The sequence below is a fragment of the Anomaloglossus baeobatrachus genome, assembly GCF_048569485.1.
Source record: "Anomaloglossus baeobatrachus isolate aAnoBae1 chromosome 5 unlocalized genomic scaffold, aAnoBae1.hap1 SUPER_5_unloc_8, whole genome shotgun sequence".
Taxonomy (NCBI): Eukaryota; Metazoa; Chordata; class Amphibia; order Anura; family Aromobatidae; genus Anomaloglossus; species Anomaloglossus baeobatrachus.
In genome coordinates this window covers 675934-694459 of record NW_027441812.1, presented here as the reverse complement: position 1 = coordinate 694459, position 18526 = coordinate 675934, and the positions used below count along the sequence as shown (strand labels likewise).

The 18526-nt window shown below is 48.2% G+C and overlaps 1 protein-coding gene across 1 annotated transcript in view; it reads right to left on the bottom strand.

The window, feature by feature from the left end:
- LOC142259332 (uncharacterized) overlaps nucleotides 1-13395 on the bottom strand; it is a 68333-nt gene extending 54938 nt beyond the window's left edge. The window contains 5 exon segments of the mRNA XM_075331798.1: nucleotides 12334-12424; nucleotides 12622-12719; nucleotides 12803-12926; nucleotides 13008-13187; nucleotides 13317-13395. Of these exon segments, the coding sequence (XP_075187913.1) occupies nucleotides 12334-12424; nucleotides 12622-12719; nucleotides 12803-12926; nucleotides 13008-13187; nucleotides 13317-13394 (571 nt within the window). The 5' untranslated portion in view covers nucleotide 13395.
- Nucleotides 13396-18526: the final 5131 nt, after the last annotated feature.

Genomic DNA, 18526 nt, shown 5'->3' with positions numbered 1-18526 from the left:
CAAAGACACATTACAGACATTGTAAAGACGTTCGTGTGAATATTTGGTCAGCAGCAGATAGTGCATGCACAAACACGAGGTTCATGCCGTCTACTCCTTTCCAAATTAATCAATTTCAGTCTAAGTCCTTATTAAGGGATGGAGAATTTATGACAATGGTATGGACTTTCAATATGTCTCATTGGAAGATCTCTACCAGGTTTCCTCAGTGTCAATCACATCTCATAAACATGGAGATGGGGATAGAACAATGGTTTGGGAGAAGAACAGCTCAGACTAGGAGTAAGAGAGGAGTGTTAGAAGGAATTCTGGGAGGAATTGGGACAGTGGGAAGTCTGACTAATGCCATGAATATACAGACACTTAAGTCAGATTTGGATAATATTGGTTTTATTGGAGGAAAAGGTGTAAAGATTCAGAAGAGTTTGAATCAACTTCTTGAAAAGATGGTAATGAATACAGCTGCTGTACTAGGCTCTTCCGTGTCACATCTACAGGATGCTACATTAGCTTTCGTGGAAAGCACACACGAAACACAAGTAGCTAAAGCGTGCCTGGAGATACAGGTAGAGTACTCTTCTAATCTGAAGCTGATTGCACAAGCTTTACAGAGTGGAATTACTCCACTGGGAATACTGCGAAATTTACCTGTAGAGTATGATTTTGCATTGAATCATACGGATTTGTGGGTAAATAAGTGGTTAGGATGTGAACGAAACATTTGTGTTGGCACATCACTAATCCCAGTGATCGGAAGAGAGGGAACTATTGTTCCTGTTACAGTTTTGGGTATACCTGTGAGTAACACACAACAAGTGTTCTATCAACTGCAGTACACAGATTTTGCATTTGATGGAGTGAACACTGAACAAGTAGACATTTCTTCATGTTTGCATTTTGTTTCTAAGGTGATGTGTCTACCTGGACAGGATAAGGTGATTTATCATTCATGTTTTCATAATCATTCTTCTTGTCATGCGAGAATAGAGACTGTACAGACACTACATGATCTGGTGACTCCAGTAAGTCCAAATAAGATTTGTTTTCAGGTCATGTCTGAGACAGAGATGGTTTCTGTTTTCTATTCTACTTGTGTACATAAGGAAAACCTACCTATGGGTTTGTATTGTATAGAAGGAAATGTGAGGTCTTTTTCAAAGAAGGAAGGAAGTTTTAATATCACTTCTATAGGAAAGAGAAACTTAACGGCATTTCCCATACAATTCAATTTATCACAAATAAATGATTTTCCTTGGGATATGTGGACAAGTGAAATAAAGAAAGATAAGGGTTTGTTAGATTTATTAACGAAACAGTTAAAGGAAGCAGAAATTATATTCAGGCATGAACAAGGTGAATTAAGTAATATTGAACACGAATGGAATGGAATGTCAGGTAGAACTTGGTGGAGAAGTTTTGGCAAATCGGTACATTCCTGGTCTCAGTCATCTTTTCAGTCAGCGGTTGGAAATGTTTTATTTAATCCCATCATAATCATATTTTTATTAGTTTTGATGTGTATTATTTATCAAGTTTTTGTAATGTGTAGAATTCAGAAGATATATAGGAATATAAAAATAGAAATGAAAAAGGAAGATAACATTCTTAGAGGAATGTTAAATCGCAAGATGACTTTTTGACAGAAAGTTGCAGATTGGTTTATCAAGTCAAATATTGGTCTAGAATTTTCAACAAGAATGTATGTGATACGAATGATGACACGATTGAGTTAGGGTTTCCCGGGGATTCATCAAACTTCATAAAAGGGGGGACTGTAAAATAGTGAGTTTATGGAGATTTGATTCATAAACTTGATTACATGCATTCATATAATGTATGTATTTTGCCCCATCGCCTTTAAGAGTGTTTTTGTGAGCTGGAAATACTGACCAAGAGTTTGACAAGGTAGAACCAAAGCCATCTGCTATTGTTCATCAAAGCTGTCAACGAAGGGCTATATTCTGTTTGGAATTTGGGCTAGAACTGAAATAAGCTTTGAGAATCTTCTTTCTGTTACACTAGGGTCAAAGTTCAGCGAGCTTCAAAAGAGTTATATATATGTTGAAGTAGGTTTAGTTACAAGTCTCTACTGCGCAAGACACTTATTTCGCGGGAAAACAAACCACGTGATATGACATAATGCTGGACTAAAATAAGGATAGTTACTTCTTGTAATACCATGTAAAGAGATAAGGACAATCAGGAGGTGGGGTTTGGATTATAAAAGCAGACCACACTTCAAAGGGTCAGAAGAAGGAGGGAGGAGAAGGACGGACTCATCAAACTCGACCAGACAATCTACAGAGAGAGACGGCTTACACACATCACAGCGATGTAAGATAAACAATCTGTTTTTTTCTCTCTTCTTATCTGTCTATCCATCTATTAACTCAAGCCAAGACAGTAACTTTTCTGTAATGACTGTAACTTCACCTCTTATCTGAATAAATCCATAATATGTTTTTGGACCTATTTCGCTCCAATCATTTATATACTGGCTTTGCATTTGTCACGTCAAACCGTTTTTTAACACTGTGCAGCGTACACCCGTGGCCGTGTTTCTGCACGGAAACAAGTCAGTTGTTTTCTGGCATCACTGATGACCCACGGACCACACTATGGTGTGATCCGTGTGTGATCCGTGAAACACGTACCAGAAAATCCACTGACATATTAAATATTAAATATTTTCAACTTACCTTGCCTGCGATTCGCTCTGCAGCCTCCACTCTCGGCAGCTCCTGCCTGGCTCATGAATATTCATGAGAGCAGGAATAGCCGACCAGGAAGTAGCTGCTGAGAGCGGTGGGCGGACGCTGCAGAGCCGAGGAGTTCAGCACCATGGACAGCAGTAGTGAAGGCAGGGTGAGTAATGTTCATATGCAATCACGGATCACGGATTGCACATGGACAACCCACATGTGTCGTGAATCACGGAACACGGAGGGACATGTGCGTGTTTTACACGTCAGTGTTTTTCACTGACGCGTGAAACGGGCCTTACAAAGGTGTTATAATGTAAAGTGACAGATGTCAGATTGGAGAAATGGGGCCCTGGATAGGAGCAGAAAACTGTCTGCAGTGGAAAGCCATGAAATAAGAGCAGCTTTGGTACTAACTACTAGAGAGAAACACTGTGACTATAGACAATAACACATCTACTAAAATGATCGCCCTCCACCCGACAGCCTTCACCCTCAGTGATTTAGTAACTAGAGGTGACACATCTGGAGTAATTACAGTATGTGGGTCTGGGGCTCTCGGCAATCCAAACTATTGTAGGGGCCAATACCTTCTGTCAGATGAGTTTTCTTGAAGACATTAGACATTTAGAGAGAACGTTAACATAGTCCAGTAAATCAGAGTTGTACTCATTTACGATGGACCATTGGCGCTACTATGAGTTTTGGCCAGAAAAGTAGAGGAAGTATTAGTGCTCCCCATTTCAGGAACGATTGTGCAGTAATCTGAATTCCTTAGGATCGGAAACAAAATAGATTCATGATGATCCTGTAGATGTGAGTAACTGTATTTTTAGAGCCATCAACAAGGCACAGCTTAGCAATTTATCATGGCAGAGGTGTCATGTTCTTGCGTAGTTAATCACAATCCTCTTTGAAGGAGACAAGTGGGATTGGAAAGAACATCTGTGCTCTAGCCCCACAAAGCAGGTCCTGGAGACCATGTTTAAAGGAACCTGTCATCTAGAATATGCGTTCTGACCTATCAGCAGATGCATGTGTGCCCTAATTACACCTCCCTACCCATCCCTGTGCTGTAAAATTGAATAATATGAAAGAAATAAAAAACGTTTTATTACCTTCATATTTCGTATGTAAATAGCAGGGAATGTGGTCACAGGGGCGGCGCTTGCCCTATGGACGTCTCCATACTTTCCGTGGTATCACGCCTCTGTGGGCATGATATCATGGAGTGACGTCCCCGTCGCTCATTCTATCCTGCGAGCATTGCGGCAGGCTTCTCTTCCGGGTTCTCCTTGTCAGTTTCAGTTTGCATGCGCAGTGCTCGTCTGATGCCGGAGATTGAACACCCGGAAAAGAAGCCTGCTGCAATGCGCACAGGATAGAATGAGCGACGGGGACGTCGCTCCATGGTATCACGCCCACAGGGGCGTGATACCACGGAAAGTATGGAGACATCCATAGGGCAAGGCACCGCTCCTGTGACCACATTCCCTGCTATTTACATACGAAATATGAAGGTAATAAAACGTTTTTTTTTTATTTCTTTCATATTATTCAATTTTACAGCACAGGGATGGGTAGGGAGGTGTAATTAGGGCACACATACGTCTGCTGATAGGTTAGAACGCATATTCTAGGTGACAGATTCCCTTTAATAGACTAGAGGAGACTCAATAGGCATCAGAGTGTATGACTAAAGCGGGCTTTACACGCTACAACATATCTAACAATGTGTCAAGGGGGTCACGTCGTAAGTGACGCACATCCGGCATCGTTAGTGGTGTTGTAGCGTGTGACAGCTACGTGCGACTGCGATTGAGCGTAAAACCGTTCATCACATACACGTCGTTCATTTCCTAAAAATTGCACGTCGGGTTGTTCATCGTTCCCGGGATGTCACACACTGCGATGTGTGCTGCCTCGGGATCATTGAACAGATCTTACCTGTGTCCCGCAGCTCCTGCCGTCAATGCGGAAGGAAGGAGGTGGGCGGGATGTTTACGTCCCGCTCATCTCCGCCCCTCCGCTTCTATTGGCCGGCTGCCGTGTGACGTCGCTGTGATGCCGAACGTCCCTCCCACTCCAGGAAGTGGATGTTTGCCGCCCACATCGAGGTCGTATGGAAGGGTAAGTACGTGTGACAGGTATTAATCGTTTGTGCGACACGGTCAACAAATTGAACGTGTCGCACATAAGTTGGGGGCGTGTCTCATCACATATGATATCGTATGCAGAATTGAAAGGTGTAAAGCAGGCTTTAGAGTCTGACACAACGTCTTTACATCTAACAATAGAGAACCAATATCTTATGTCTGAACACACCACTCAGATCTCAGACATTCTAACATATATAGATGATATAGAGAACCATTACAGACTAAACAATCTCTCTACTTGTGTCCTGTCTCTTCCCATATGCATGAGAAAACCATTAATACTTTATCCTATGATTTACTTGGGAAAAAAGAGGACTCGCGTATGGAAATGGATATACTTCACAGAGATATTGGTCCCAAATCCACCTTGGCCTGAAGACCACATGATGTTGTGTCCTGCATTCATTATTACAAGGAGAAGTAAATGCTTTCACAAGCTGCAAGATCTAAATAGAATATACAACTGGAAGACTGTGGCATGGCTATCCTCCCAGATCTGGCCAGGAGCACACTACAACTTCATAAAGCCTAATGATCACTCACTCAGTTTCTTCGAGACCCAAGGGATCTCCTACCACTGGAGGTTTTCTCATTTCAATTTTTTGCAAAAAAAGATGGTCGCTCCACAGAATTCTAGAATTTGGGGGACCTCCCGACGAACTTATCTACCTTCGACTTGCCTCAGATCCATCTGCCAGAATGGCCGGCACTTCATACTCTACCTCCTTTGATCCACAATTTGATCCACAATTTGATCCACAATTGTGAGACAGAGTGGTCACCAAAATCGCAACACTTATCCCTCAGTGATGGGCCTCTTAAGACATGAGGTCTTCTCCAGGATGACTGATTGACTGATCTGTACTTATTACCATCACTAGATTTACAATTTGGTCATTATTGATGCCTTTAAATGGTGGCCAGGAGTTTAGTTTGAGAAATTGTATCAGGAAATATTTTTTTTTTTTTTACAGCTAATCTATCATTGTCACTTCCTTTTCCTACTTCTATTATCTTTTTTTCTGCTTTCTCTCTTTCACCTTTATTCTTTCTATATTGGTAGGTATACTATACATATTTTGGATATTTGAGTAATAAGGGTCTATTGTGGAGATTATCCCTGTCTTGGCTTCCTCAACCCCACTTAGATTGTGGGACCTGTTGATAAGGTCCAGTTTTCTCCTGCTAGGAGTTAATAGTTTAGTGTGGCCTATGGAAGTTGTCTCTTCCAGTTTCGCATTTCTCCCCAGGTTGTCTTGTCTATATCCTATCTTAGTCGTTCTCCCTCCCTTTCTCTAATTGTGATATTTACATCTTCTATTGTAAATAGTCCTTTGAAAAGGAGTCAGATATATTATCTACATACAAAGGGTCTCAATAGCTATGCTTCAGGAAACATACTTTAAGGCCTGTTTAGTTCAAGTATTCAAACAGATACTACAATGCCTGTTCCCTTTCTACTAACCCAAATAATAAACCGAAGGGTGTTTCTATTGCTTTCCACAAATCCCTTCCCGACCAGATTTTGGAGTCGCGAGTTGATCAGGACGGTAGATACATTTTCCTTATAGTGCGTATTGTAACATTTATTTCCTCAACACAGAACAAAGACCATTTGGAGTCAAAGTTTTGCAGTCATTGGCTGAGTTCACCGGGGGTTCCTCTATCATTCTGATGAGATACTATGTAGATACAAGAGGGAGGAGCTCTGTCTCTAGCTCCTCCCTCTCCCTCTAGCTCCTCCCTGTTTCCAGCTTCTCCCTCAACCCCAAGTTCCTCCCCCTGCCTCTAGCTACTCCCTCCTCTCGTCATCATAGAGTCTCAGCAGTAATAACAGATCGGAAATATTAAATTTTCATTATGTCCCATGTGTAACTCAGAGGCAGCAGATCTATTTCACATGTACTGCGATTGCCCGGAAAGTAGGAATTTCACTGCTCATGGAATGGAGTCTCGTCATAAAAGGGAAGTTTGGCAAGAAAGACTGGACCTTTGTAATGACCCAATCAACACATTCAGCAGCACAGAAGGAAGATTCAGCAATAAGATGCCAAGATTCTAGGAGGCCAACAGTATCATTACCCTCCGCTTTCTCATAGGGGTCCACCATACAGATTAGATTTTTCTTCCCATGATTTTCTGAATTGTCTGCACATTCTACGTACACTGTCATTTGGCTTTACAGATTAGAGATCTGGGCAGCTAAGGGTTAACATCTTCTAATTTCAGAGGATAGGATGGATCCTACCTGTAAGATCCGGCTGATACAGATCTCACTCCAACAGAAGGGAGTCTAATGCCCAAAATAATGGGGACAGTGTTGGGTGGAGAAGCATGTGGTGGTCTAGCAGCAGAATGGTGACCATTTTCTATGATAGGACTACAACCCTGATAAAGCAGCTGTGGCGCCCCTGACCTGGTCAGGCACCACTGAGTACTGCACCCATGCTGGGGACAGTACAATACAGGTAATCCAGAAGGCTGACCGGGGTGTGGTACACAGGCGCATAGTGATCAGGTCTCACACATGTACCTTTGAGGGGACCCCTGGGGAACCCAGGAGGGGGAAAAGCCTTCACCTCCACTGGAATAGTGGAGGGGGCCAAAAGCCTCCATCTCCACTCAAGGGGTGTGGTAAGAGAGCCTGGTTGCTAAGTGGCGTAGGCAAGAACAGGAGAGGAGGAGCAGTGAGCCAGTGCAGTGTAGAGTTCAGGGAGCTCGAGTGAGGAGCAGACCCCTGGGGCTGTGCAGTCTGACAGCGCCCGCGCAGTGGCTACCGACGGGGGAGAACGGTCACCTAGGAGGGCTACCCGAAACCCATCTTCAGCTAGAGAGAGAGCAACGGAGTGGGAAGTAAGGAGACTGCTAGAGAGTACCAGGCCCAAACGGGCGGCAGATCCCGGAGCGGGGATAGATCCACCTTTCCTTGCTAAACCTGCCGGTGTGGGGCCCTCAAAGCCCACACCACAACACCCAAAAGCCGCAGCCACGTAGCCACAGTTAGGGCCCATAGCTCACAGGAGGCAAGCCGCTGGAGTGATCTGGTCCAGGCGACAAGCAAACGGCAACTGAAGGGGAGTGAGGCTTCAGCAACTTCCCTGGGTGACCCCCATAGGGACTCAAAGTCGGGGTTGCCCCAAACCAAAAAGGGCTAAGGAAGGCGAGTTGGTAGTCACCCTCACAAGTCAGCCTGAAGGACACCTGGTTCCCACTTGGTTCATCCCAGCTACGCCCGGGTCACTCACCCTGCCATCAACTGTGAGTAAAAACCCTGAAAGACACCCTGCTTGTGTGGAGTCATTCTGCGCCTTGTAGTTCTACACACCTACATAGGGCCCTGGGGCTTGCCTCACTCTCAGGAGGCTATTCCAACCGACTGCACCCACCATCAGCCCCAGGCATCCCTTAATCTGCAGTGGCGGTCCCCACTGACCGCAATTCTGAGAGTGGCGTCACGACAAATAGAAGATTTCCTACCGGTGACCAGATCCAGCTGAGTGGAGTCCCTGAAGGTAATGCACCGACACGATACTGGTGGGGCTTCACATCTGGCGTCACGAACAGGATAAGGACTAGATCTGTTCAGACAGGTGACCATGTGCCTGGGCGGTCCGCTTGAAAAATTGGAAGCGCCGCCATATTGCCACCATGAAAAGCGCGCTGAAAAACAACAGCAGCCCGCGCTGGGAGAAGTTACCGCCCACGAAGAGGTGTGGCTACCCAGAGATCCCCTGCAGAGTCCTGACCTCGCAAGTGAAGAGAGCGGAGGCGTTCAGAGACGTCGGGAAGGAAAGGGAGCCAGAAGCCTGCTGCTGGGAGAGGAGCTGCTGGAAGAGGCAGAGCAGAAACTGAAGAGCCTGCTACTAGAAGAAGCGACGAGTCTGCTGCTGGGAAATCGTGCAGAGAGAGGCGCAGAGGAAATGGCGTCTGAACGCAGAGACCCAGAGCCAGGCTCCGCTGCCTGGTGGTATCAGGAACTTGCTCAGTTCTGCGACCAACTGGAGGCCAGGGTCATACGGCAGATCAGCGAGGAACGCACGGCGCTTCTGGAGATGGCTGCAGCGGTGCGGACCTATGAGGAGAAAGCCACGCGACGAGCGCCAGACCGAGCGGCGACGACTCAGACCCCGATGGTGCCACCGATGGGTGAGTCCAGTGTTGCCCCTGCCAGCGCGAGTGCCCCGACCCCTGCTGCCACGCCCGCGGTCCCTGAAGAGGCGCCCGGAGCGGCGACGCTGAACCAGGCCGCAGCCACGCCAGGTGCGGCCCGCCAAGCCCAGGCCGCCGCAGCGATGCCCGGCCCGGCCCGCAAAGATCCGGCTGCCACCGCGACCCTCATCCATGCCGCAGGTGTGACGCTGACCCAGGCCGCCGCCATGCTAGGCCCGGCCCGCCGAGACCCCACCGCAGCAGCAACGCTCGTCCGCGCCGCAAGTGAGGTGCTGAACCAGGCCGCAGCCACGTCCGGTGCGGCCCGCCAAGCCCAGATCGCTGCAGCGACGCCCAGCCCAGCCTGCACAGAGCCCACTGCAGCAGCGACGCTGATCCAGGCCGCCGCCATGCCAGGCGCGGCCCGCCAAGACCAGGCCGCCGCCATGCCAGGCGCGGCCCGCCAAGACCAGGCCGCCGCCATGCCAGGCGCGGCCCGCCAAGAAAAGACAGATGTACCCTTATTTACCCCGGCCTGTAAGGCCAGAGCGGACACCGCTCCCCAGTCTAAGGAAGTCCCTACTAGGAAATCCCTGGTAGGTGAGGACCCCGAATACTGGAAGCTGAAGGCTGACCTAGAGGCTCAATTCCCACAAGAGTTGGTGGACCAGTATCTGCTTCCTCCGCACACCCCCAAGAGGATCCCGGCAACCCCTGCAGCAACCACGCCAAAGAGTCCTCCGCCAGGGCCTGCTGAAGAACGCCCATCCCCAGCATTGCCACAACAGGAGTGCTCAGTAGAACTAAGGGGGAGAGGAGGCCAGGAAGCTGAGGAGCTGACCCCGGAGCCATCAGCAGTGGATCCATGCCCAGAGCCAGAGATGTTGCCATACTCCCGCTGGGATGAAGAGGAAGATTTGTCCAGAAACCTCACCTGGGAGCCTGCAAGCAGTGAAGCAGCAACCAAGCAAGATCCAGCCCGCAAAACACGGCGCCGCAGTAGAACCAAGTTTTCCCCTGCACCACAGTCTCCAGAGCAGAAAGATGAAGTCACGGCCAGAGACTTGGAGGAGAAACGATTCCTGAGAAGAGCCAAAGCACAGGTCAGAGGACCCCTTTGTAGAGGAGTAGTCGAAGATTTCAGCCTAAAATCAGGATACGGCTTCATAGTAGCACCTGGTATAAAAGAAGGCATTTTTGTCAATAGAAGAGACGTTAGAGCTAATTTGCCCAGAGGACATCCTGGAAGAAACTTAAGAATGGGAGATTCAGTGCAGTTTACCATGCATCAAGGAGAAAGAGGCTGGTATGCGCTTGATGTGACACCATGTCCTAAAGAAAAAGCAACAGACACAGAAGAAGAAAGGAAAGACAGAGATAAAGAAAGAAAAGACAAAGAACCTACTGACGAGACTACAACAGATGAAGAAAGAAGTCAAGGAAGCAACAGGTGCCGCAGCCCTACAGGCCCAAGCCCTGGTGAGGAGGAGTCTGCATAAAGTTCATGTAAAGCACAGAAGTTACCAGTTTGATAAGTTATGAAAAAGTTTGCAACGTTTTACAAGTTTAAGTATGTGCCCACATAAACTAATGTGAGAAATGAACCTTAAGGCTATGAACTGGCTATAGCCACAAACTCTCGCAGTGTAAATAGTTACACCAGAGGTACCACCACCAGAGCCAGCCTGTTTAGGGGCTTAGCTCGTCTGCAACCAGGGAGCACGTCCGTATATAGGGCCTTGGCTCACCTGCAACCAGAGAGCATGCCTGTTTATGGGGCCTGGCTCTCCACCACAAAGAGGGCACCTGGTCAGCACCAACTGTGGAGGCCGCCTCTACATCCTGCCAGAAGAGGCTGAAGGCGCGGATCCACCAGGCCAGGTATACCCTGAAACCACCAGACCACGAAAGCCGCCTCTACATCCTGCCAGAAGTGGCTGAAGGCGCGGCCAACCTGAGAGGGTTTTGGGTGGGTTAACGGACTTGTGGGTGGAGGGTGGTGATGTATGGTACCAGGTGGTTTTAAAAATGTTTTACATGTTTTAACGTTTTATGCATGCATTTTAAAATGTTGTCTTGCAGCCCGAGGACGTGCTGGTGATAACTAAGGGGGAATGTGGCGCCCCTGACCTGGTCAGGCACCACTGAGTACTGCACCCATGCTGGGGACAGTACAATACAGGTAATCCAGAAGGCTGACCGGGGTGTGGTACACAGGCGCATAGTGATCAGGTCTCACACATGTACCTTTGAGGGGACCCCTGGGGAACCCAGGAGGGGGAAAAGCCTTCACCTCCACTGGAATAGTGGAGGGGGCCAAAAGCCTCCATCTCCACTCAAGGGGTGTGGTAAGAGAGCCTGGTTGCTAAGTGGCGTAGGCAAGAACAGGAGAGGAGGAGCAGTGAGCCAGTGCAGTGTAGAGTTCAGGGAGCTCGAGTGAGGAGCAGACCCCTGGGGCTGTGCAGTCTGACAGCGCCCGCGCAGTGGCTACCGACGGGGGAGAACGGTCACCTAGGAGGGCTACCCGAAACCCATCTTCAGCTAGAGAGAGAGCAACGGAGTGGGAAGTAAGGAGACTGCTAGAGAGTACCAGGCCCAAACGGGCGGCAGATCCCGGAGTGGGGATAGATCCACCTTTCCTTGCTAAACCTGCCGGTGTGGGGCCCTCAAAGCCCACACCACAACACCCAAAAGCCGCAGCCACGTAGCCACAGTTAGGGCCCATAGCTCACAGGAGGCAAGCCGCTGGAGTGATCTGGTCCAGGCGACAAGCAAACGGCAACTGAAGGGGAGTGAGGCTTCAGCAACTTCCCTGGGTGACCCCCATAGGGACTCAAAGTCGGGGTTGCCCCAAACCAAAAAGGGCTAAGGAAGGCGAGTTGGTAGTCACCCTCACAAGTCAGCCTGAAGGACACCTGGTTCCCACTTGGTTCATCCCAGCTACGCCCGGGTCACTCACCCTGCCATCAACTGTGAGTAAAAACCCTGAAAGACACCCTGCTTGTGTGGAGTCATTCTGCGCCTTGTAGTTCTACACACCTACATAGGGCCCTGGGGCTTGCCTCACTCTCAGGAGGCTATTCCAACCGACTGCACCCACCATCAGCCCCAGGCATCCCTTAATCTGCAGTGGCGGTCCCCACTGACCGCAATTCTGAGAGTGGCGTCACGACAAATAGAAGATTTCCTACCGGTGACCAGATCCAGCTGAGTGGAGTCCCTGAAGGTAATGCACCGACACGATACTGGTGGGGCTTCACACAGCCACAGCCGGTGACTGAGAAGAATCTGTGACTTATCTGCATTTAGTGGTCACTACTCACCTGGGCGGTTATCTGTAGGAATCTCCTCTTTACTCCACTCATCACCCCTCACATATGTCTCTGTAGTATTAATATGGGGCAGATCTTCCCCCTGAAACAAATATTGTAAAAGTCACAGACAGATGGAGAAGTCCCATCTATGATCAGCTCTAATCCTGCCATCTCCACCGCTCTCATTACACAAGTATAACACATATAATACTGGAGGATAAAACAAGACTGAGCACAAGACCTTCACAGCCGTCTACACATCATAGGGAGATTTCATGGCTCCTTCTCTCCATCTACCTGATGATCCTGAGGAACATCGGGATCTTCTTGTTTACAGTCCTGTGGGAGAAGAGGACGGGGACATCTCTCTGGTGTTGTCCTCTTACTGGATAGACCTGGAGGAGACACATACAGGGACTGAATTAATTCCTTACATACAGATAATTATAGGCCATGTGTATTTAGTCCTGTCTATTACCTGGTGATGTGAGGGGCTGGGGATCCTCCATCATGACGTCCTTGTACAGATCTTTGTGTCCTTCTAAATACTCCCACTCCTCCATGGAGAAATAGACGGTGACGTCCTGACACCTTATAGGAACCTGACACATACAATGATACCGTCACCCCCGATCCCTTCATAGCGTTACTGTGTAATGTCCCAGCATTCCCAGCAGTGTCACCTCTCCAGTCAGCAGCTCAATCATCTTGTAGGTGAGCTCTAGGATCTTCTGGTCATTGATGTCCTCATGTATCGGGGGGTGAGGTGGAGGCCCCGTGATTGGGCTCAGGGGTCTTCCCCATCCCTCAGACACAGGGGCCTGACAGCTCTCACTAGAGGTCTTCTTCACTACTGTGTAATCCTGGTTATGGAGAGACACAGTAATAAATCTCACTCCAGACATTTCCAGAGTCCTCACCTCTCCAGTTCTGTCCATCTGTTATTCCCATAGATAAGAATGATGTAATGTGACGTCATCAGAATCTCTCACCTCTCCAGTAAGCCGGAAGAGGATCTCTAGGGTGAGGTGGAATATCCTCTCCGCCATCTTGTCCCTGTCCATATCCATCCTTCACGGGGCAATCAGGAGAATTCTCTTCTATAGAAGATCTCCACTGAGAGGATCCGATATTGTAGGGACCTGAATGGGGAGAAGATGACGATGTAACATCATAAAGAATCCGCTGTAATAATACAATTACTGGAGATAATAAGGGGAAACATATAATGAGAACATTCTGGGGGAACATTACACTGTGTGGGGGCAGAAAGGGGCTGAGGACTGAGGGCAGAAAGGGGCCGAGGACCGAGGGCAGAAAGGGGCCGAGGACCGAGGGCAGAAAGGGGCCGAGGACCGAGGGCAGAAAGGGGCCGAGGACCGAGGGCAGAAAGGGGCCGAGGACCGAGGGCAGAAAGGGACCGAGGACTGAGGGCACAAAGGGGCCGAGGACCGAGGGCAGAAAGGGGCCGAGGGTAGAAAGGGGCCGAGGACTGAGGGCAGAAAGGGGCCGAGGACCGAGGGCAGAAAGGGGCCGAGGACCGAGGGCAGAAAGGGACCGAGGACTGAGGGCACAAAGGGGCCGAGGGTAGAAAGGGGCCGAGGACCGAGGGCAGAAAGGGGCCGAGGACCGAGGGCAGAAAGGGGCCGAGGACCGAGGGCAGAAAGGGGCAGAGGACCGAGGGCAGAAAGGGGCCGAGGACTGAGGGCAGGAAGGGGCTGAGGACTGAGGGTAGGAAGGGGCCGAGGACTGAGGGCAGGAAGGGGCCGATGACCGAGGGCAGAAAGGGGCGAGGACTGAGGGCAGAAAGGGGCCGAGGACTGAGGGCAGACGGGTTTCCTCACTTCCGGCGTCTGTATCTATCAGAGGAAAAGGAAAAAAACCTCACAATTCATAGAAATCAGTGAGAGAAAAACACCAAGAAAGTCTCAGAGCTGAAGGGGTTAATGCCGCCTGCCCCAGTAATGGGGAATCTCCACACACCTCCACCTGCAGAGCCGCACACTAGATATATAATACCCTGCACCTACCTCCACCTGCAGAGCCGCACACTAGATATATAATACCCTGCACCTACCTCCACCTGCAGAGCCGCACACTAGATATATAATACCCTGCACCTACCTCCACCTGCAGAGCCGCACACTAGATATATAATACCCTGCACCTACCTCCACCTGCAGAGCCGCACACTAGATATATAATACCCTGCACCTACCTCCACCTGCAGAGCCGCACACTAGATATATAATAACCTGCACCTACCTCCTCCTGCAGAGCCGCACACTAGATATATAATACCCTGCACCCACCTCCACCTGCAGAGCCGCACACTAGATATATAATACCCTGCACCTACCTCCACCTGCAGAGCCGCACACTAGATATATAATAACCTGCACCTACCTCCACCTGCAGAGCCGCACACTAGATATATAATACCCTGCACCTACCTCCTCCTGCAGAGCCGCACACTAGATATATAATACCCTGCACCTACCTCCACCTGCAGAGCCGCACACTAGATATATAATACCCTGCACCTACCTCCTCCTGCAGAGCCGCACACTAGATATATAATACCCTGCACCTACCTCCACCTGCAGAGCCGCACACTAGATATATAATACCCTGCACCTACCTCCTCCTGCAGAGCCGCACACTAGATATATAATACCCTGCACCCACCTCCACCTGCAGAGCCGCACACTAGATATATAATACCCTGCACCTACCTCCACCTGCAGAGCCGCACACTAGATATATAATACCCTGCACCTACCTCCACCTGCAGAGCCGCACACTAGATATATAATACCCTGCACCTACCTCCACCTGCAGAGCCGCACACTAGATATATAATACCCTGCACCTACCTCCACCTGCAGAGCCGCACACTAGATATATAATACCCTGCACCTACCTCCACCTGCAGAGCCGCACACTAGATATATAATACCCTGCACCTACCTCCACCTGCAGAGCCGCACACTAGATATATAATACCCTGCACCTACCTCCACCTGCAGAGCCGCACACTAGATATATAATACCCTGCACCTACCTCCACCTGCAGAGCCGCACACTAGATATATAATACCCTGCACCTGCCTCCACCTGCAGAGCCGCACACTAGATATATAATACCCTGCACCTACCTCCACCTGCAGAGCCGCACACTAGATATATAATACCCTGCACCTACCTCCACCTGCAGAGCCGCACACTAGATATATAATACCCTGCACCTACCTCCACCTGCAGAGCCGCACACTAGATATATAATACCCTGCACCTACCTCCACCTGCAGAGCCGCACACTAGATATATAATACCCTGCACCTACCTCCACCTGCAGAGCCGCACACTAGATATATGGCTGCTCTGTGCTTACAGGACCTGTGATGATGTCACATGGAGGGGAGGAGTCAGGGTCACATGATCAGCTCCTCAGTGTAGTCCTATATTGGCGTGCACACACTGGGTGAGGTGCGGTGTCAGTGAATGGTTATAGTAAACCCCTGTTGCGTATGTATGTGACCCCTGTTGCGTATGTATGTGACCCCTGTTGCGTATGTATGTGACCCCTGTTGCGTATGTATGTGACCCCTGTTGCGTATGTATGTGACCCGTAGACACTCATTTCAATCTTTGCTTTATTGAATTCTTTATTTATAAGTTGAGGTGAGGAGGAGATTTATTGAGCGACTTTAGAAGTAAAACGTTTGGACCTGATTTGTCTTGATCACAAGTCGCTGATAATGTGTGCATGACGTATATGGAGCAGAGCCGCATGTGTACGATGTGTACAGAACTGTGCCATGTGTGTACGATGTCTACGGAATGGAGCTGTGTATGTAACGGAGCCGTGTGTGCATGACATGTATGTAGCGGTGTTGTGTGTGCACAACGTGTATATATACCCTCTTATACCACTTTATTAATCCTCAAAACACCCATGCAAGCAGGGCTGCCACTAGGAATTTCGGGGCCCCATAGTGGCAAAATTTCGGGGCCCCTTGAGGCTCCACCCTAGCTCCGCCTCCACCCCAGCTCCGCCTCCACTCCAGCTCCGCCTCCACCCCATGAATGTTCCACAGTCCTACCGCCACTCTTGGAAAACTTCACTTCTGCAGTATAGCCTCACCAATCACACATTAACCCTTCACACTGAACACCGTGTCACACACGCAGCCATCAGATTTTGTTTTGGCCATCAGATTTTTGTAAGCCTGTCACCACCACAAGGTGGACTCTTTTGGCAGGGCCCTACTCTGCTCTAACTTTTTTTTTATATCTAACTTTTTTGTTATATATTTATTTTTGGTTTATCTATTTTTTTTTTCTTTAAGGGAATGTGTCACATACAGTTTTTAAACTAATTGAAACCAAATTCTGATAATGCAGACTTGTGGATTTAGACCTGACAAGCCCTTCAAATGGAATCTGTCACCAGGTTTTTAACACTTAATCTGAGCACAGCATAACATAGGGGAAGAGATCCTGATTCCAGCGATTGTCACTTATTGGGCTGCTTAGTGTAGTTTTGATAATCTCCTGCTGATTAACCAGTGATGTTATCATTACAGGACTACTTGGCATGCTGCAAGTAGTCCAGCATATTCATGAGCTCTGTATAACTGCTAGATCTGCAGCAGAGAAAACATGGATTTTATCACAATGACAGCAAACAGCCCAGTAAGTGACACATCACTGGAATCAGGGTATGTGTCTCTACATTATGCTGCTCTCAGATGAGGGAGAAAAAACCTGCTGACAGATTCACTTTAAGGCTCATTCAGCAGTCGGTGAAAACCGGTCTGCACTTGGGCCGCAGTGCATGGCCTGGCCATGGGTCTCCTGACCTGACCTCAGCAGTCTCAGAGCATATATGGGGATGCAGGTCAGGAGATTGGGGCCCGGCCATGCATGGCGTTTTAAGCTGAGATTTATACTGATGGTTGTTCTTTATGAGAGCGGAGGAGGGTTGTGAACAAGACATGCCACATAAGGCAGAATTAGGCTGAGTCCACACGTCCTGTAATCATCCGTTGGGAAAAATTATTTCTGCAGGATCAGTTTTCTTTAACATGGGAGTTTATGGAGGACAGATCCGCTAACAGATTTCTATTTATCTTCCAATCTGTAACTGATGGGCATCGTGACCTGTAGAGCCACAAGTCTCCTCCGCAGGAGAACGCAGCTGCCCGTGCCCACGATCAGGGTTCGGTGCGCTGCGGTCTCCTGCTTGTGCTCTCCCTATGCGACTCCACAGCAAATAACTGACATACTGCGGCCTCGGAAAGCCGCACCGCAGGTCAGTTATTGCTGCTCGGCCGTTGTAAAATAGTGAGTTTATGGAGATTTGATTCATAAACTTGAATACATACATTCATATAATGTGTGTATTTCGCCCATGCCTTTAAGAGAGCCTGTGAGTTGAAATTACTAGCCAAGGTTTGACATTGTAGAACCAAAGCCATCTGACATTGTTCATCAAGTAGCTGACAACGTAGTGCTATATTCTAACTGGAATTTGTGCAAAGATCTGAAATTAGCATTGAGAATCTTCTTAGTGTTACACTAAGGTCAAAGGTCAGCGAGCTTCAAAGAGTTCTATATATTTTACATTCTATGTCAAAGTGGTTTAGTTTTACAAGTCTCCACTGCGCAGGACACTTATTCTTGCAAATTATGAATCACGTGATATGACATAAGCTATATCTAAAAATGATAGTTAGTTCTTGTAAGACCATGTAAAGAGATGAGGAGAATCAGGGGGTGGGGTTTGAATTATATAAGCAGACTACATTTCAAAGAAGAAGAGGACTCAGAGGTAGAATGGGACCATTCAACCAGACGATCCAGAGAGGGACGGCTTATCACAACATCACAGCTATGTAAGATAAATAAACTTTTTCTCTTTTTCTCTACTTATCTATTTCTCTTCACTAACTAAAGACAAGAAGTTACTTTTCTGTAATGACTTTTACTGAATAAATCCACATATGTTTTTGCACCTATTTTGCTCCAATCATTAATATACTGGCTTAGGATATGTCACGTCAACCGTTTTTTTAACATATTTGGCGAGCATCAGCCTGAATGATTGAGAGGCACAGCTGTTTTCTGTGCGTGGTGATTTTTTTCACACTGCCTTTTGCTGCAAGAACTTTTTTCTTACGTCATTCCCTGCTTTTTG